The following is a 20781-nucleotide window of genomic DNA, read 5'->3' on the forward strand; positions in this document are numbered from 1 at the left end:
TAAGGCCGCTCGCAAACACGGCCACTTGTGGTCGCCACTAGTGGCGGCCACCAAGTGGCCGTGTTTGCGAGCGGCCTTTGGGTTCAGCGCAAACACAGCGTTGGCAGTGGCTCGATCGGGCCACACGTTGTGGCAGAAGTCGTACCTCGCTGCTTGTAGCCGACGACAGCCACTCGTCTTTCGGCGCACACGCGGCCACACCAAGCGGCCACAGTCTATCGCCACGTTTCTGTTCGACGGGTACGTATTCTGAATTATGAGCACAGAAATGGAGGACAGTATAGACGTAGATGTGTTTATATCCGAAACTGACTAGAGACGATACTGGATAGAAAATTCATGAAAAGTGGCGGCCACTGGTTAAAAAATTAGAAGCGCGTGGCGGCCACCTGTAGCGAATACTAGTGGTTGCTTCTAGCCACTTGGTGGCCGCCACTAGTGGCGACCACAAGTGGCCGTGTTTGCGAGCGGCCTAAAAACCAACTCTAGCTGTTTGAGTTCCCGAGATACATAATTTCGAAAGAAGCAAATGTTTTTTGAAAATCTACTGTAACTTTTAAGTTTTTGAATTCAGTAACTTTTATTATAATAACTATATTAATCAAAGATAAATCTTTCCTGATATTCACTGTAAATTCTGAAAAAATATCAATGAATTTAGTAAAAAATTGCATTGATATAAAGTTGAGGATATAATTCTTTGTAGTTTTATCCAACAAGCTCTTGTCATAAAAATGCCGATCTCTTTTCTAAAGTAGGTAACCCTTTCAAGAAGTCTATATTTGATGTTTTAAAAAATTGTCCAAGTGTGACTTGTACGTATACAAATTAAAACCAGTGCCATTATAAGTCAGTGAAATGGTAAAATATATAATATACGATTGTTGTCTTACTAAAACTGTTGTAGATTTAATAAAAAAAAATAATGTTAATCTGAAAATGGATGGAGTAAATAATTTTGAGTGGAATTTTATATATTATTATTATGTTATCATGTTTATTTCATTTTTCAAGGATACTTACTGATATGATAGGGAACCACAAAAAACTATAAATATTCTTAAACGATTTGATAGTTGCGGTGCCTTCTTTATATCAAAGTTGTCGATTTGCAGATTTTGGAAAAGGCAGCAAATTTAAAGAAAAATAAAGTTATTATTCAAATAAATGTAAATTAATTGTTAGTTTGTTAATAGATTGTATTTTTTTTATTATGGAAGCATGATGTAAAAAATATATTTTTATTTTTTGTTTTTCAGACATCCACTTTTATAAAACAGACTCATATCGCAACTCAGAACACCACATAGAATTAAAATCATTAGAAAATGAAAACGAGCACGTACTTCAAAAAAGAGAAATCTCCGAATTGGAAATCAATCCTACTTCACTGAATGTGACGGCAGTACAAAATGGTACAACCGAAGAGCCTTCTATACCACCCCCTAAAAAGGTAATTGATTAAAAACTAACATGTCCATCAAAATCAAATGCTTGTTTTATGTATAATATTATTGCTAAGGGTAGAATTTTTCATTGACATTTCAAATGCGTAACTAGCTCTAATTATGTATGATATCTTTTGGACCATGAACCTGTCGTCGTTTGTTTTTTAGATACTAGATAATTTTTTAAAATAAAATTTTGGCCATAGTAACCTTTTATGACGTAACTTTTTTGACGTTAGGTTTTTTTAGGTGTGTCGTTCAATGTCATTAAAAAATATATGCATTTCGTTCTAATACTTACAAACACATTTTTTAAACAAGCAAAATGTGCTAAGGTAAATTGATCTAAACCCGTATATTTCCGTCCAAGGATACTAACCTTGATGTAAGACCCATTCGTTTTAGGACACCCTATGTATTAAAAAGTAGAAGTTGATTCAGTTTGATACAGTTGGTTGCGTTTTTCAAAAAAAAAACGAGTATATTTTTGACTAAAATGAAATTTTTCGTTATAATACATGACATACTCTGTAAAAAACCTATTTTCAAAAAAGTTGTGTCATAAAATGTCACTGGGTGTTAAACAAATAACACTGATATATTTAGCATCCTCAAAAACTTATCTGTACCAAATTTTAATTCATTACATTGTTTTTGGGAAAATATGTATGACTAAAATTTGATTCTAAAGAACTATCTTTAACGTCCTGTATCTCAAAAACAAACGATGATAGGCTCTTGGACCATAGGATAAATTTAACTTATTTTTTGATGTTGATCACTTCATGGATTTATGCTACCTTTTTCAAAATACCCTGTGTCTATTCTAGAAAGATTGTTAAAGTAAGTACTCGTACAATGCAGTTAAGATACCCTAAATTAAATAGTAAAATGTCTCTGATACACCAATTTATGGTTATTACTTTGAAATATAAAATTAATTTAATAAAATAATTGCTTTTGAGATAATAAATTTCAGTAATATTTTTCATTAATCATGTTGTCTATTTTGCAGTATAAAAAACTATAAAATAAGAACTTCTAGAAAACTGTAGGAAAGAAGCCATAAAGTGCTAATAAAATTTTAATATTTACATTTTATAACACAGAGATTTATCGTTTTCCTAATCTATTACCAAATTGCAAACGATCAAAACTAAACTAAACCAACTAAAATGGTAAAGTTCTTAGTACATAAAAAAAAATTACGAGGAATATACAGGGTTGTTTTAATGCCTATATGCTGTAATGACACGATGAAAACCATTTAATTATAAAGTCCTGGGTGAAAATTTATGGGTATAAGAGTGATCTTTGAATTTATATTAAAACGTATTTTGGCTATAGCTTGTGCCATTTGTGGAAATTGATTTTAATTTATTCAAGCATGAATTTCAAAATGCCTGTATGGAATTGAGAAAATTTACATTTTCTGTGGCTCCTTAGAAATCTTCATCTGTATTTTTTTACTATTTCTTTCACTACAGTGAGCATACATGAATTGGTGAAGAAACCAAGCATTTGATTTTTTTCATCATATTTTCCTCAACTTTTAAATCTACAATGTAATTTTGATAACATCTTGTTAATCAGCTTTTTAATGTTGCATATATTTTAACAATAAAGCTACTAAAAGCGAAATTTATTGTTATTTCAATAGTCGAGAAAATGTTACGAAAGCATGATTTTTGTTACTGTGTTGCCAAACAGTAGAAAAATATACAGGGATATCTTTTTTGATGATACAAGTGAATAAAGGTCTTCCTGTTAGAATATGATTTTTTTAATTTTGTAAAATCACAGTAGGAAGTCCTGATGCTATTATTATAAAAGGGATGTAGATACCAAAAAGACTACATCCAATTATGCTCATTTAAATTTAGTGTTAAACTGATTAAAAGAATGTGTTGGCAGAATTTTATTGTTAAAATTGAGAAAAATTTTTTAAATAAATTATCAAATGCATGATTTTTGTCATGTACACATCCTCGATATGATATATGAAATAATTGAAAAAATAACTCCCACAAATGGTTCATAAGCTATAATCAGAATAAATTTTAGTGAAAATTCAAAAATCATGTATGTCCTCTAATTTTGAACCAGGACTTTTTTTAGTGATCACTCTGTATATTGTTTCACATTGCCATTACAGTACGTACAGGTCATATATGGTGTGAGAGACTTCAAATCATTCTGTGGTTGATTTTTGAGTATAAGAGTTATATATAGCATTTGTGTTTGTATCGTAAACATACAAATGATCTCATTGATATTAAGAATGAGTTGACATAAATTTTCATCTGGGTGCTATTAATACCAGCAAATTTAATGAAGTTGCTTCACTTTAATACATAATTAATATATTAGAGTCTAACATACAGAAATTCTCATTGTTTTCCTAGAAAATATTTAAAATTATTAGTGATGTAACGCAGTCACCATATTCTCTTTTAATATACACATATTACAGTTTATAATATTGTTTATTCAGATTATGTTTATTGAAATTTACTAACATATAATTGAAGTAATACAGCAAGTGTCCAATAATAATCTAGCATAAAATAAATGTTCTTGAGTAGGTGTGTTTCTGTGTTTCTGTTTTCAAATATACACTTTGTTTTTAATGATTTCCTACAGTTTTTTTGTGTTCCTATTGTTCTGTATTAATTATATTCTTTTTCGGTCATGTAAATAGCAATTAAAACATTTAACTAATATTCTGAAAAACAAAGTTTATTGTAAAGTAAGTTCATGTATAATTTAAAAAAAAAACAAGCTTTTTTATCTCAATTGTTTAGGGATAACTGTTTTAAAATTCAGTTACAAGATTTGACCCATTTGAAAAATATATATGTATTGTAAATTTTTTTCTATATTCTATGTATGTTGATATCAAGGTTAATATCTTATATTTCAGAAATCAGGGAAAGTTCAGAAAATTTTTTACCCACCCAGTTCGGTTGAACCAGCAGTGACCATTTCATCAGTGAACGAAAGTGTAACAAATATATCCGACCAAAAAAACATAACAGTTCCAATATTTTTGAATCATACTACTTATTTAACTAAAAGTAACGAATCTGAGTTGGCCAACTCTGATTCTAAATTATCAGGTACTGAAGAAAACGATCAAGATGACCAATATTTTGATCCTGATACTAACGAGGATTATGATAAACTCGCGGCTAAACATAACATTTCACAAGTAAAAACGGTAAGTGTGTTATTTCTTTTGCAATTGAATAGATACATATGATATGTATAAATTTAATTGCACTTGATTGATCAACATTTTAGTAACAGTGCTTTTTTACAGGACTCTCACATTTACTATAACAGTAGTCTTCAAAATGATCCCAAGGTTGGACAGCATTATTGGGTAGATATGACCAACCGCAGCGATGTTAAGATCAATGAACTTCTGTCAAAGTCACACAGAAGAGCTGCTGTAAGTATTAAAATTGTTCTTTGTCTTTGTGTAGTTATATAATTAATTTTGTAGACTGTCAAATTGTCATTTGAATTTCCATTTTATGGACATTTGATAAAAAATGTTACCATAGCTACTGGAGGTTTCTTGTACACCGGTGACTATGTACATTCTTGGTTAGCCGCCACTCAATATATTGCACCTTTAATGGCAAATTTTGATACAAGTTTATCCAATAACAGTTTCATTAAATACGTTGATAATGGTACTGCTTTTACTGTGGAATGGGAGAAAGTAACTTTGCAGGAAAAACCAAGCGATGAAGAATTCACATTTCAAGTTACCCTTCACAAAAATGGTGATATAATATTTGTATACAAAAATGTGCCATTGTATATTAAAAATATTCAAGATGTAAATCATCCTGTAAAAGTTGGTTTATCGGATGCCTATATTATGGATCGTACAGTATTCTGTAAGTAAAAATTATGTATTGAACAACATAAGCTGTTGGAAAGAAAATGACATGTTACTTATCACTACATCGGATGCAAAGATAATGAGCTCTCAGTTTTAATTAGTCACCAAAATGTAGAATTTTAGGTTGAACCTTTCAGAATTTTATTCAATGTATCCTTTTTACATAGTTTTCCACCTAAATTAAAATTTCAGAAACCATTCATTTATCAGAAACCACTGCGTATTTTTCTATGAAATTCTGATATATGAAGATATCTGTTGTTTATAAGTGGTACTTTTAACATTTTTTTTGAACAAAGTATTTGACAATGTTAGTAAAAATGTGTCACCATAATTAAGTACTCAGTTATTGCAAATGAAACAAAAAATTCTTTTTGCAATGTAAACTTCAAAGCAAACAAAACCTTTTGTAAAAAAAGTTTCACAAGAATTCAGCAGGTAATCACAACCCATTAAAAGTAAACCAGCGGGATGTAGAGTAGCCGGAGGAATGAGCATGGAGAACAGGCCAGAGCAAGCTTTTTCATTTGATACTAATTTTTAAACCGTCACTTTCTTCTTCTTCTTCTAGTGGTTGGTCCTAATAAGTCCCATAGCACTGCAGCCTAATTAGGCCTATTGTGCGTCCCACTACTAGTCCTATTCATCAAGTAGATTTGTCCTTTTTACAAAGTCCAAAAGCTTCCTTGCTGACACTTCTCTCAGTTCCTTGGGTTCCAAATAGGGTCTCCCAAGGAGCGCCATTCTGCTACATGCAAATCCCGGGCACTCGCCCAGGATATGCAGAGAAGTTTCATCCGCCGATTCACATCCTCGGCAGACCGGACTGTCTACAAGCTTTAGCTTATGTAGATGTTTCCTAAAGTGACAGTGTCCCGTTATGAGTCCTGTCACTCTCCTGAGCCGGATTCTTTTCAAGCTCAGTAGATCATTCGCTCTTTCCTTCGAAGGATACTCCATGAGCTCCTTAGAATGGCTATGTCCTGGCTTTGAAGTCCTGGTATGTCCTGTGTTCCGTCTTTGTCCATTTGCCCAGAGCCCACCTGACCACACTGGGAGATGTGCCACAGAAGGGCTCCGGGCCAATGAACTCTGTCTCAGATCCCTTCCTAGCAAGTTCATCCGCTTTCTCATTTCCACAAATGCCTTTGTGCCCTGGCATCCAACACAGTCTGACTGTATTGTTGGTGGCCAGTTCACTCAGCATTTGTAAACAATCCCACACCAGTTTTGAACTTACCTTGTGTGCGGCTAAAGCTTTAATTGCAGCTTGACTATCAGAGAATATATATATGAGTTTACGTCTATAACCTCTATGTACATTCTCTGCCAGACACACCATTATCGCGAAGATTTCTGCTTGGAATACGGTAGGGAACTCCCCCAGACTGTAGCTTGCACTCCATCTGGGTCTGAGTCCATATATTCCTGCACCCTTCCCTCTGGTCATTTTGGAGCCATCTGTAAACCATACTAGGCTCCACTTTTCCAGGGTATTAAACCGTCACTTTAAAAAGATATATATGATAAGAATAAAGGGTTGTAAAGTACATTTTATGAAAGTGAAGAAAGCAAATTTTGGTAAACCAGAAACATCTTCCCTTAATTGCTCATTAGTTGGAAATCTTTTGTTAACATGAAAATCAAAAATGTTCCTTCTTCCTTCATATAATTCCTTGAAAATAATCGTTAAAGTTATCATTTTCCTCCCACTTTTTGGTTTCATTGACTCTATGCTATCTAAATCTCGTTCGTCTTTTAGTTACATTTTGCGGTAGACTTCTGTTAACATGTCCCTTATTCTTTTCAAAACGTGCATGACCGGTCAGGCCAGGTAATTCTTTTGCGTAGACTAAATAAATTACATGCATCTCCTCTCTCAACTTCGAGTGGAAGGGGTCGGACATGACATATCATCGAGGCTCCGACTCGGACTCTCGTAATTAGTTGGCTGTGGGAGCGCACATGCCCCGTTGAATTTTTTGAGAACCGACCGAATACCTAAAGCACTTTGCTGTTTGTTAAGTTTTATTTTTATTATTATTATTCAACTCAAACTTTTGGTAAGAAGTAGACGGAATTGTTGGCTACAAACCCGTCTTGTGGGCTATTGCAGCTCGGGATTGATTGTGTTGAGTTAAAGATATTATATTCTGTTTAGTGGACTGTATTTTTACTATTTTGATTACAATAATGATTATGATAAATTTGTTATGACATCTATCAACATTATTTTTTTTTTTACAACTTTTCTCAACTACCAAATAAAAACCTACTGTGATGCGTAATGTTTAAAATGCATAATGAACGCTTGGTGCAACAGGAATATTACAAAATAAAAATGGTGTACAGTGTCAAACAAAAAATTAATATTATTGCAGAAAGTGCAGAGGAAGTCATTGGTTGATTTATATTTTCATACCCCGACGAAACAGTCCCCACTGCTAGAACTTTTTAAATATTTTTCATAAGTTTGAGGAGAGTGGATATGTTAATCGGTGTACGAAATGTATCAATCAGGAACCTCGTCAAATTCCTGAAGCAAGGAGAGAAAAGGAGGTTAATGTCTGTGCTTTTGTGGAAGTAAGTGAGCCGTGTTCTTCCTCCCAAATTTCCGAAGAACTTGGCATTCCAAGTCGTACAGTTCGTCGCATCTTAAAAAAGAATGGTTAAAAAGCCTATAAAATGCAAACTTCTCAAGAAATTATTCCTGGTGATCAAATAAGGCGTATGGAGTTTTGTGAATCCATTAGGGAAAAAGTAGATGAAAATAATGAATTTGCTAAGCAGATTTTATTTACAGACGAATCATCTTTTTCCCTACTTGGCCGTCATAATCCTTCAGTGGTCCAATATTGGTCCTGGGAAAACAACCATTTAAGTATACCATTAAGAACGCAGTACCCTCAAAAGGTAAATGTCTGGGCTGGCATTTTAGGCGGTAATATTGTGAGTCCATTTTTTATTGATGGTAACTTAAATAGTGTTGTACCAGCTGTACGAAACTTGGATGTAAATTTTGAGGAAATTTGGTTTCGACAAGACGGATGTCCTGCACACAATGCAAGGCCAGTTCAAGATTATTTGGAACAAACTTTTCCAGAAAGGCTTATTTCCACAAGAGGTATCATACCTTAGCCTTCTCGATCTCCAGATCTGACACCCTGCAACTTCTTTTTATGGGGTCATTTAACGCAACTTCTCTACAAACATCGATACGAAAGAGCCGCAAATTTTCTTTTAGAATAAGTTACTCCTGAAAATTTTGTAAAATGTTCGTCAAGAATTTTACGACATGTTAGGGTATTGTGAAGCTCAAGCAGATGGTTTGTTTGAACACCTTATTAGTTAATAATAAGCTTTTATTTAATAAGCATTTGAAAATAATTCATTATTTTGCGTAAGAATTACCACTCATTTTATTTTAGAATGCCGTTCTAGTTTTTACTAAAGGTTATAAATAATTTGTAATAAAGTTGGAATGCTTTAGTATGGTCTCAAAACCTCTTATCATTGTTGTAAAAAAATATTGTACAAACAGGGTAATTACTGTATGTATGGCAACATTGCTGTCAATTCCAGGCCGTGGCTTATATTCTTTATGCCATCGCAATAAATCAAAAACATAATTATTTTCCAGTATTCTATCTTCCGTATGTACATATTTTAGACATACGTTGTTCCCAAATTCCTAATGCAAGACAGAGACAATAAACCAAAAGTCAAGGAGAGCTTAGAACCACAGGCTTTGCACACTTCTTATGGTATTTTTTTATTCCCTTATATCGATGGCATGAAGTTGTTATACAAATGATATGGGGGCGGAGTCAGAATTATTAGGGGAGATTGGTGAAATAGTTATATAATTTACCAACTTTGTATCCGAAATAAAAATATGACCAGATATACAGGTCTGGTCATCACTTTTAACACATTGTAATTGATTACAAGTTGAATTGTGTTGAAAAATTTTTTGTTTGCTTTGGAGTTTAAGTTAGTGATCATTTTTTGGTTTTATCTTCAATAATAACTGACTACATGGTAACACATTTTTGCTAATATTGCTTTATTCGAAAAAATGTAAAAACTATCACATACACTCCGTTCGATAATTGTTGAGATAGAATTTCAAGAAGACCCCTGCGTCACTTTCTTGGAACTTACCGCGTTCAACATCTGAAGTAGAAAGACATTGGCGGAAAATTTCAAGGCACGTCTGTGCCGTGGTAAATTATTACAGTAAGTTCTGATAACAGAACTTTATTTGCTTACAGTGAACAATTTTTAGAACGCTTCAACCTAAAATTCTCAAATTTTGGCGACTAATTGAGAACAGACATAAAGTGACTGAACTTCTTTCAAATTTTTTTGCTCCCTCAGTTTTTGAAATAAACAGTCAAATTTTTGCATTTGATAATAAGTACATGGTAATCTATTATATTTTGACTATAGGGTTATCTACATTGATATTATTGATCAATGTCAGCAAACAATTAAACATTACATTACAGAAATATGGTCCAAACTTACAATTTTTTAAATGCAATACCTTATTTATTTTTATATATTCTGTTAGAACACTTTATCAGGATTACAGTGATATAAAGCTAATGAGTCTATCTCTAAAAGCTGTTTTACATTGACAATTTATTGATAAATTAATTCATGAAGTCGCTTCATCAAGAAATTGGACAAGTGTAATGCACCAAATATGCTGTTAAATAACTTCATGAATTTATTCATCAAGTTCTTGACAAATTAGAACATGTTCTAATTTTCGTCAATTTCTTCGTGAAGTTCAGAAATACCAATCCAACAAATTTCCAGCCTCAGATCGGTAATGAGGTTATGTTATTGGAATATGTAAACAATTGTGTGGTGTCGTTTTTTACTGATTTGTTATTTACAAAAACTAATATTTATATGAGTCAAAACGGTACCGCTGTTGTACCACTACAATTATGAGTGAAAAGGTGACATTTTTTAAATTTATTTGCTTTGATTTGTTGATAGAGCTGATTCATGTGTCAAAGAAATTCACGAAGTCTGTAGCAATGTAAACCAAATCGTTTACAAATAAATTCGTGAATGAGGAAGTTGCATCAAATTTTCTTTTGAACCAATATTTATTTAAAGTGCAGAAAATTAGTATAAAAGCATGTTTCTATATGTAAAATCCCTTTAAAATTAACTATTAATATGTAATTAATTATTAAAATATTGAATATAATTAGGTGAGCGAAAACGGTCCCTAATTGGTCGAGCAATTTGTGACGTCAGGATCCGGTATATGAGTGTTAAGAGCATTGCTGTCATTTAATCTTGTGTTGAATTAGTTTGTGTTCGCATTGAATTCTGAGTAGTTTTGAGTAATTAGTTTTAGTGTATAAATTTAAAGACAAGTTTCGTTAATTTTCATAGAGTCTACGAACATTTTCACAATATCTACCCAGACAGCTTTAATGTGTGGCGGCTTCAGGATCAGAATTACAACACAAGAACGTGAAAAACATAACAATGTCTGAACATAAATATTATAGTGCCCATGTGTAGTTCCACAACACTAACTGCCCCGAACAAACTATTTAATGTACCAAAGGATGAGAAAATGAGGAAGAAATCATGCAAACATATTTTATAGAACATCTATTTTTGACAAATTATCAGATTGCTCTTGGACAAATCCAGCTTTTGTAGCCATAGAATGTACAATTTTTAAAATAATTAACAATATTGTGTTAAGTAAAAGTAAATAATATAAAATCTATCCGGCACACGTAGTTTGCATAAACACAAATGAGTAATAGTGAGACAGACTACAGAACACAACTCTACACGACTGTTTTAATTTGGACCGATACCGGATCGTGACGTAAGAGTCAGCCGTCTTTGTTTAAGACTGCGTTTTTAGTGCATAGAGAATTATTTTGAATTTATAATTTTTTTTATAGGAAAACTATTAATTAAAAATTTAAAATTTATGTGGCAATTGACTTTTTACGATGAAAGGAATTTAATAAGAAAAGAAACAAAAAATGTGAAACTTCCCCATTAATTCATGAAGATCTTTGTGAATTTATTCATGAATAAATTGTCAATGTAAAACAGCTGTAACAAATAAGTGAAATAAAGGCAAAAAACAAACTCCACACTTGCTTTGTCATGCGTACGAGTATTTGATATTTCGGCAATTTGACGGATGTATGGTTAAAAATATTTGGTGTATTTGACTATAGTAAATCAATACAAATCTCATTTGCATTGTTCATGTACGAATGAATATTCAACATTCTGGAAATTTTTTCATATGTTTTATGAAAAATTTGTATTCCTTCACAAATATTTGTTACATTTAGCCAAATATGAATCCCATCTTGAATCTTTAAATCAGCATGCAGCAAAGAACCAAGTAACTGAATTGCTGGTTTCAGAAACAATCTTTGTCAACTTTTTACAGATCAGTTGAGTTTAACTTGGGAGATATGTTCTAAAAACATAGATTCATTGATTGAGCACGTAAACTACCTTCTTTCAAAGTGCTATATAGATAAAATAGACTGAAATATTAAGGTGATTTCAGAAACTACCTTAGTTTGTGACAGATGGTTTTATGTTCGAGGTTGAAACCTGCTGTCATTATGGAAGGCTTTGCAGTAATATAAAAATTAAAGTTTTTATTAGGTTGATAAAGGGCTGCAATTTCCTTTTCGCAAAATCACTCAAACGAAGGATATTTTTATAAAATGTAAAGCTATATTTTGAATTTGTACATTTTAAATAGCGGTTTTGTTAGGATGTCAGCTAACTATTTTGCTGTTGGTATAAATTCGAGCTATTAATTTATCATTAATCTGATCAAAAGAAAAATTACATTTTATATCGATATGCTTTAATCTTTTGTGACCAATAGGATCTTTTGCTATGCTTTACAACCATTATTATACAGTAGTGAAATATTTAATACTTGGTCAGTCTAGGGACTTTAATAAAAATGAAGTGGTTTCTTTCATTTAATTTTTTGTCAATTTGAGAATACTTTTTTTTTAATTTAATTTTGTTGTTCCAAATATGTTTCTATTACATGGTTTTATAATAAAATTGTATACAACTTATTTATGCCATGTTTAAATTTAAAGTTCGCATGAAAAGTCTTAAGGTGGCCATATCCCTGGCCGAGAAATAGTCAAATTTCTGGCGTTTTTAGGTACTGAAATCTTGAAAACTAAAACGTGCACAACAAAAGTAAGCACAAAAATAAAATCCTTGGTGTTCTGTTTATTCATTGTTACTATTTAAATTTGCTCAAATAAAATAATAACTAAGAAAAAAGCGTTTGTAAAACATGCGTTTCCTGTTATCCTAACCCCACATTTTAAGAATTATTTTCACGTACTTATAAATAAAAGTAAACAATTTTATATGTAGGACTAAGCAAGTAAATGTTATAAGAATATTTACATGTAGAGTTATATATAAAAAAGTTGGTATTTTCGTAGATTTCAGTACCTAAAACCTTGATGGTTTGATCATTTTTTGCGCCTGTTTATTTGTTTTATTGCGGCGTCTTTGAAAATAGCCAGATGGTATGACATAACATTTCTATTATTTGTTAAGCTTTATATTATTCAGTTATTAAATGTTTGAAATTATTCGTCTTTGTGGAAAACACTATTTAAAGAATATGGGGCCCTTAAGGCCAGTTCTCTCCCTTTATCACTGAACTTAATTCTGTTAAATCAGCTATTTAATTATTTGGATTATTTCATGTATTTGGATTTACTGATAGCTCTATTGGCAAATAATCAGCTTTTAGATGACAGACAGTGTGGACAGACTGCTCAAGCAAATATGAATATTCACCAACGAGTATTTGTGGAATATTTGCCTACCTAATTGTATGGCACAAATGACAGGATCTAAAGAATTGCTTAACTCCGCAATAATTTCTCTAAAGATTTTAGGTGACATTCATGCATAAATATTATTTAAAAAAATTATAAGTTTGGGTCGTATTTCTGTAATATGATATTCAACTTTTTTAAATGTTTAAGCGTCATTAAAAAATTCAGAAAAACAACCAACGTTTGTAGTTATTATTTCTTGAAGAAGTAAAATTGAGATAACTCTTATAGTTAAAGTATAAAAGATCGCTATGTGCATTTTTTATATCAAGGAAAGCTTTCATCTTTTCCTTTCAGCTATTTTTTATATTACTTTTTTTAGTTGTACGCAGGAAAACAATATATGAATACCACCGTGTTGATTTCAAAAAGGAAGATATTAGGAATTGGACTGTCATTTATTTGACACTTCTTCCTACTTGTCTTGATAGCACTGACTGTACCACATGTTTAAGTAGGCGAATAACTTTTCCAGTAAGTTGTTTCTTTTTATTAGATGTTACTTCGTCAACAAAACAACTTTTAACATTTTAACTTTAACATTAGCCCAGTCATTATAGACATGAAAGAACCTGTTTCGGGAAAAAAAATACTATTAGAAGTTTCTCTGCGGAATATTGTTCAGAAAAAGAAGATAGCGGCGATGCGTTCTATTACTTGGTCTAGCGAACGAGTGGGGAAGGCGAGGCTTAGCATGCGCGCTTAACGATGTAATAAATATTAAAATTTTTTTAGTCATTTTTAAACAGATTAAATTTGAAAAATTAAATTATCAATAAATGCATATGTCAATACAACTATTTAGGTACAAAAAACAACTAATGATCGAAACCCTACAACGCCTGTGAGCTTGGGAAAAATGAATTGAAAATAGTATCTTCTTAGATAACAAATTCCGCCAACGCCAAGCTAATGAAGTTTTTGGACTGAAATTTTTACCACTTACTAAGGGTGCAAAAAGCTTAAAAAATCCTGGATTACAAGTGTCTGCGATGAAAATTGCATTAATTATTAGCAATTGAAAAAAGCGGACAATTTCGACCATTTTTGAGCTCTTGCACATAAACAAATTATCGTAATTTAATCGGACTTGTCTTATTTTACAGATTTATTTAATACCTACCTTTTTTGTATAAACCTTTTTTTCTCTATGAATAACAGTTTTTTACGCCAGTCGAAAAACTACTTTTCCATAATTTTGACCATTGTTTTAACAAAGTTTCCCAACTAGTCTCAAATAGAATTTTTGATATTTTGTTTATAACACGTTTCTGAACAATATTCCGCAGAGAAACTTCTAATAGTATTTTTTCCCGAAAAAAAGCTATAATGATTGGCCTACATGTTCACTTCGATTTTGATTCAGACACTCTTTAAAATTAATCTATTTCTATATATCTATATCTTATTAGTTAAGGGTTGGATTAATTGATAACTCTTATATACAGTGTGTAACTCTGCTTGGGGTCATATTTATACGGATTAGTTACTTTGACTTTTAGAAACAAATAAGTTTGTTTACATAATTTCTTTAACATTTTTTTTTGTTATTTTTCACCCCTCTTTCTGAAAAAGCTAGTTAGTCCATTGAAATGTTAAATTTTTTTGGGCTTAGCATGCAAAAGTCAGAGCATGCAATTTTATTTTTTGGATGTGAAGAGGGGGTTAGTGTAAAGTTAAATCCATGTTTGTGGGGTCGCAACCCTTGAGCGTCGGCCGCCATCTTGTAAAAAGGGCTGCGAATGGTTTTTATACTACTACTTACTATATCGGGCAAACTATTCCTCGCACAGAAAATTTGCAAATACATTTCTTGTTGCAAATTAAATTCTCTACAACTTTAGTAACGTAACTTTTAGTAGTAGAACCAAAAACAACAAAGTTATTAACGAAAATAGATAAAAATTTGGGAGGCCTGCCTTCCGACATCCACACATTGCCCCACAGTTTCCTTTGCATTGGCAGAATATTAACTTTAGAAGCTCAGGCGGTGCTGGAGGTTTTGAACTTTGAATAGGCATCAATATTTGTCCATACTTTTTCCAGACCCAGTCTTGAGGGTCGTTGTAATTCCCGAGCCACGACTGGACCTGATAATAGACTCGGAGGCTGTGCAAGCGGGCTGTGTCTTGTGTTGGAGGAAGTGAAGACAAATTAAATGTATTCTTTGTCACTGACTTGGCGAATCGTTTATATCTAAGACTGTCCAGAGAATCATCTTTATTGCCACCATATAAAGAGATGAAAAAACGTTCGCCAACGGCAGTGAGCAAAGTAGGGTCGACTCTCTCATTGAGGAATAATGCTGTTCCACTAGCTAACTCAGGACGTGTCTCCAGGGTTGCGAGAAATTTGTCACATCTTGAGAAGGCATGGAGAAACAACAGATTATCCGCAATGACTTCTCCGTACATAAAACTTGACGGACAATATAATTGTTCGGCTGTACGTCCTTTCGATGATTTAAAAAAATTATTAATATATTAAAATATTAAAATTTAATATTTGAATGTGTTCTTCCAAATGCCGTGAGCAAGACAAGAATGTCGATATCTACTAAGCTGGGAACATCAGCTATGCGATTAGCAATGCCCGTTGCAACATCGTCGGTACATTTGTTTATGAGGTCCATAATACTTTTTTTATTACCGTCATTACATACATTACAAACCCGCCGTTGTCATCTTTGCTGCCGCTTACTCTGATCCTGAAAAGCTTCCATGCAAATGAAGCAATTGTTCCCAAAATCAAAGCTTGTCTCTGGATCTTCTGAAACTGAAGATGATAAACTGCTGCTGCTGAAACAATGAACGACATTATCCGTTCGACTGTCGCTATAATAATGGTAACATGGTATATGTACAGTGACTTCCGAAACATTTCGTAAAAATTGTTCATTGTCCTCGTCATTTTTTGTTATTGCTCGATCAAGTAAGGTTTTCACTCCTTTCGCCTTCACAGTTCCGATTTTACTTTCCCATAAAGGTTTTTTACAAATAAAACAATCACTCATGATGGAATAACACTGTATGAACGCTTAAAAAAGTCAACATGCTTATCACAAAATTCAAAATAGCTCTACAAAACTCAAAATCTTGTCCACAAAATTCAAAATACTGTCCACAAAACTCAAAATACTTTTCACAATTAAATATGTCATGCACGCACGTGGTAGCACAACTGGAAGAAAACTTTGAAGGATGCCTCCTATGCCTAATCATTCATATTAATGTATACTTACTAGTACTGGAGAATAGTAAAAATTTCGCATAACTGTAAAACCCTAATAAATAAATAAAATTTGAAAAAAGTTTGTAATGGAAATTATTCCTTGAAAACCCCTCTATCAAAATGCTCTCATGTATTTTTTTTTGCAAACTTACCAGAAAAAAGTTATAACGACCAAAACAAAATTTCTTCCCAAATTTTAATCTATTTTCGTTACGTAACTAAAGTTGTAGAGAATTTAATTTGCAACAAGAAATGTATTTACAAATTTTCTGTGCGAGGAATAGTTTGCCCGATACAGTAAGTAGTAGTATAAAAACCATTCGCAGCCCTTTTTACAAGATGGCGGCCGACGCTCAAGGGTTGCGACCCCACAAACATGGATTTAACTTTACACTAACCCCCTCTTGACATCCAAAAAATAAAATTGCGTGCTCTGACTTTTGCAACCCCAAATGTAACTTTTCAATGGATTAAGTGTAGTCTCAAGCAGACCTACCAGCCGCAAAGCATACACATATATGAATGCATTGTTGTCAAATCTCATCTTTCATGATTCAAATATATGTTTCTTCATAATACATACAGGAATTTATCAATGAAGACAATCAAGTAAACTGTGTATCTTTCAAATAATTTTTAAGACACTCGAAGATTTTTTTAATGTTTGGTGTTTTGTCCGCATTGACATAAGAAAACATGGCGACATTAAAAAAATACGTCGCAAACTCATACAAAATCAATTTGGTTTTTTCGAAATCCTTTTCCATTGTCAGTCATCAAAATGCATAGTCAATCAACGTTGTCCCCTCAATTTAACCTCGACAACCTGAACACACATTGTTCTCTCCTTACAATTAAAAAATTACTGTACTTCTATTGTGACATCACTAGAGCATCAGATGTGGGGCCTGGTAAAGGGTGACCATTCTGCTACTTTGCATCTTTCTAAATTATCATTGTTCTTTTTTTTAGTGTATGTGGTGTCCTTCTCTCAATAAATGTTCTACTGGCATAGATCGCAATCGACAAGACTGGTTAGCTCAAGACTGCAACAGAAAACGAATTGAGAATGAAACTATGTGTTCATATATAAACAATACAGATAATGTAGACCATAACTACATTTCACTAGATCCGTTAGACCATTCTTCTACGGCATCTCGGATTTATGCTACAACCATGAACAAACAAGAACAGGTGGGAATTTCTGGAATTTTAGCCATCATCTTTTTGCTTACCATGGTGGCCGGACTGGCATTCTGGATATTTTATGCCTACAGAAATCCACACACAACAAGTGGTCAAATTTTAATAAAGGTAAGTTATTTAAAAATACCTATATCGATATTTACTAAATTATTTAAATAAAGTAATAAAACATATATTTTGATATACAGGTGATTCATTAGTTCATTGTTACAAATAAAGAAAACACCTTGTATAAAATAAATTGGTTTCTAAAAATATATATTCTATATTATTATTTGCTGTCATAGTTTTATTACATTGTAAATTTATCCAATAAAGTAAGAAAAAATGCATTCGGTATGATTCTGAAAAGGAATGTTTTACCTCACCCGCCATATTCACCAGATATTGCTCTATTGGATTACTACTTGTTCTGATCCATAGAACATGGCATGGCTAAGCAATCTTATGAAGATTCCAAAAAATGGATCGATTGGTTGATAGTATCAAAAGTTATTCTGTTGAAGCAGAATCCATATGCTGCCAGAAAGATGGGAAAAAATAGTGGCTAGCGATGGACAATACTTTGAAAAATATAATAATATACACAATTTTACACAATAAAGCCTTGAATTTACAAAAAAAAAAAATAATTCATAGTCGTATTAAATGAAGGAGCACTATTATGGCCAGATAATGTTCAGGACAAAAAATATTTTAATTATTAGGATAAATATACTTTGGTCTAAAGTTAATTTATTTGCAAGTTAGAGGGTGTTTAAGTTGAAATTAAAAAAATATTTTTGCCTGCGTCATGGTTCATCGGTGTAAGGCAATGTCACATGGTATCTTCCTCAAGTGTTGCCAAATTTTCAAAGGCATGTGTGTTCAGTTCGACCGTACCATCCACTTGAATTTTATTGTGTGTTTACATGCCATCAAAAAAATGCAAAAGTTAAAATGTGTCTGATGTGTCAATGAAAATTTTCTCGTGAAACTTATTGTTTGTTAAAAAAAGTATATAATGATGATTGTTATCACGTACCAACTGTGCATTGTTTAACCTGTAAAATTTCTTGTATCTAATAAACAGTTATTTTTTATTCAAGCAAAACATAAACATTTGAAAGTAAATTGTTCTATAGCTTTAATAGTGGCTTCAACAGTGTCATAGGCGGGATTTGGGGGAGCAAGGGGGGGCAGTTGCCCCCGCAATATTATTGCAATTGAGCTAAAAAAAAATTAACTCGGATGAAAACGACCTTTAACTTCAAGGGAGTGCAATTTCAGTAGTTAAACCGCAGATAGACGGGAATTCGCAATCTCTCTGAGTTTTTCTTTCCCGCCTATGAACGGTGTTACTAACAACAGCCATGACCAACAGCCAACAACGGGTAGGTTGGTAATAAACAAATCTCCATAAAAGTAACTAGAATCCCTGCAATTTTGTTGCATGTAATAGAGCATGTTCTAATTCACACAATTCAGTTGCCGCGACAGAATTGCATAGTCTGATAAGAAAAATTTCATGGATTCTATAGCGGCAACCAAATCCCTGCAACAAAATTGCATTGTCTGATAAGGACTTTAGGTATCGAACACGATTTTACTCGTTCGCTTGCTAAACATAAAATTATTTCCATTTATCATAGTACTTCCTTTTTCCAAAATTTTTGTGTTGTTACATTGAATATACTATCGTTTTGCAATGTTTGCAAATCTTCGATTTTTCAGTCTCGCTTTCTTTGCATATAGTCCTGATGTTCTAGGACTCTAACATTTGAAAGTTTAAAGTTTCGCCCACATGATTTTTTTTTACTACATTCATAAGCATATTGTAAATGCAGTCTCTGGATTCTTATATCTCTTATTGCATTTGAGTTTTTGATAAAATTGTCCTTAATGTATTATCGGTTTGGAAAACTGCCCTAATAATATCAATTATTTTAATTTTTGAGATGAACCTTGAATATATAGTATTTTTTCTGCATATATATTTTCTTGTTGTCTTTGAAAATTATTATTATATTTCGATAATGCAATAGTCAGGGGTTAAGCGGGGCTTGAAAAAAATTGCAAAAGATTTTGTATTCTAATAGAAGGTTATACTGTTGTACCTCACACTAAATTTTATAACCGAGTTATTAGTTTTTCAGTACCCTATACTAAAACTTAATTGAATTAGTTGAACAATTTTGTAATAACGTACATTTTATCTTTCTAGTATCGACCAAGTCAATGGAGATGGAGAAGGGGTGAAGCCAGATATACAGCGGCAACAATACACATGTGATGTGATAATAAATTAGTGTCTTAGGAACCATTCCAATTTACATATCATAAAGCAAATAAAGTTTTTAGTACTTTGTAAAATTAGAGCCGTGTGGAAATTTCGTGTTAGTTTCGGAGAGCGTTCCAAGCTGAGTACCAAATTTGTAAGCAGTTATAGCTATTTAATGAATACATCGACGATGGCAGATCATATTGGTGTAACGTATGGAGGAAATGGCCTATATTACCGTTTAATTATGGTGTTCTGTGATAAAATTAAAAAAAAAGGATTTTTCAAAATTTCGTGGAATTAAAATGCTCAATGTCAGGCAATATATTTGTAAATAATTATTTGAGATTTAAATTCATGTAATTGTAAATAAGATGAAACGAAAAATTTGTATTTTGTATGACAGTTTTATTGTATGATAAAGATATATTGTATTTACCTTATTTGTAAGTGTTAAGTCTCTTTTATATATTCTTAAAAACTGTAGGAACTAGTTTAACTTATTTATTTTTTCAGTGTAACAACGTAGCCCTTAGTAGTTGTAAACTCTATTTTCACCTACAGTTATATGTCAATAAATTTTTTTACCAAGATAGTAGCCTTTTTATTCATCGTTCAGTTCTTAAAACCATTTGTACTTGTCTATGAAAAGGGACGTATTTAAGGATGTTCGATACATCTCTTGCGGGGCAGGCGGTGCGGGTGGGAAGCCTATGCTTATACACGGTAGTTTCATTGTAGTACCAACCTTACATAAATTAATTCAAGTGAACTAAATATATACGAATGAAATTTATACAACACATATTAGCTTGC

The 20781-nt window shown here is 32.3% G+C and overlaps 1 protein-coding gene across 1 annotated transcript in view; it reads left to right on the top strand.

Annotated features, from left to right (window-relative positions):
* The window catches only part of LOC108916015 (plexin domain-containing protein 1), a 62626-nt gene extending 42068 nt beyond the window's left edge, over positions 1-20558 (top strand). Inside the window, exons 2-8 of the mRNA XM_018722195.2 lie at positions 1260-1453; positions 4372-4668; positions 4771-4902; positions 4957-5359; positions 13588-13739; positions 17469-17813; positions 19909-20558. Of these exons, the coding sequence (XP_018577711.1) occupies positions 1260-1453; positions 4372-4668; positions 4771-4902; positions 4957-5359; positions 13588-13739; positions 17469-17813; positions 19909-19977 (1592 nt within the window). The 3' untranslated portion in view covers positions 19978-20558. The remainder of the gene's footprint in view (positions 1-1259; positions 1454-4371; positions 4669-4770; positions 4903-4956; positions 5360-13587; positions 13740-17468; positions 17814-19908) is intronic.
* The last annotated feature ends 223 nt before the right edge of the window (positions 20559-20781 follow it).

The sequence above is a fragment of the Anoplophora glabripennis genome, unplaced genomic scaffold, assembly GCF_000390285.2.
Source record: "Anoplophora glabripennis isolate ALB-LARVAE unplaced genomic scaffold, Agla_2.0 scaffold1051, whole genome shotgun sequence".
Classification (NCBI taxonomy): domain Eukaryota; kingdom Metazoa; phylum Arthropoda; class Insecta; order Coleoptera; family Cerambycidae; genus Anoplophora; species Anoplophora glabripennis.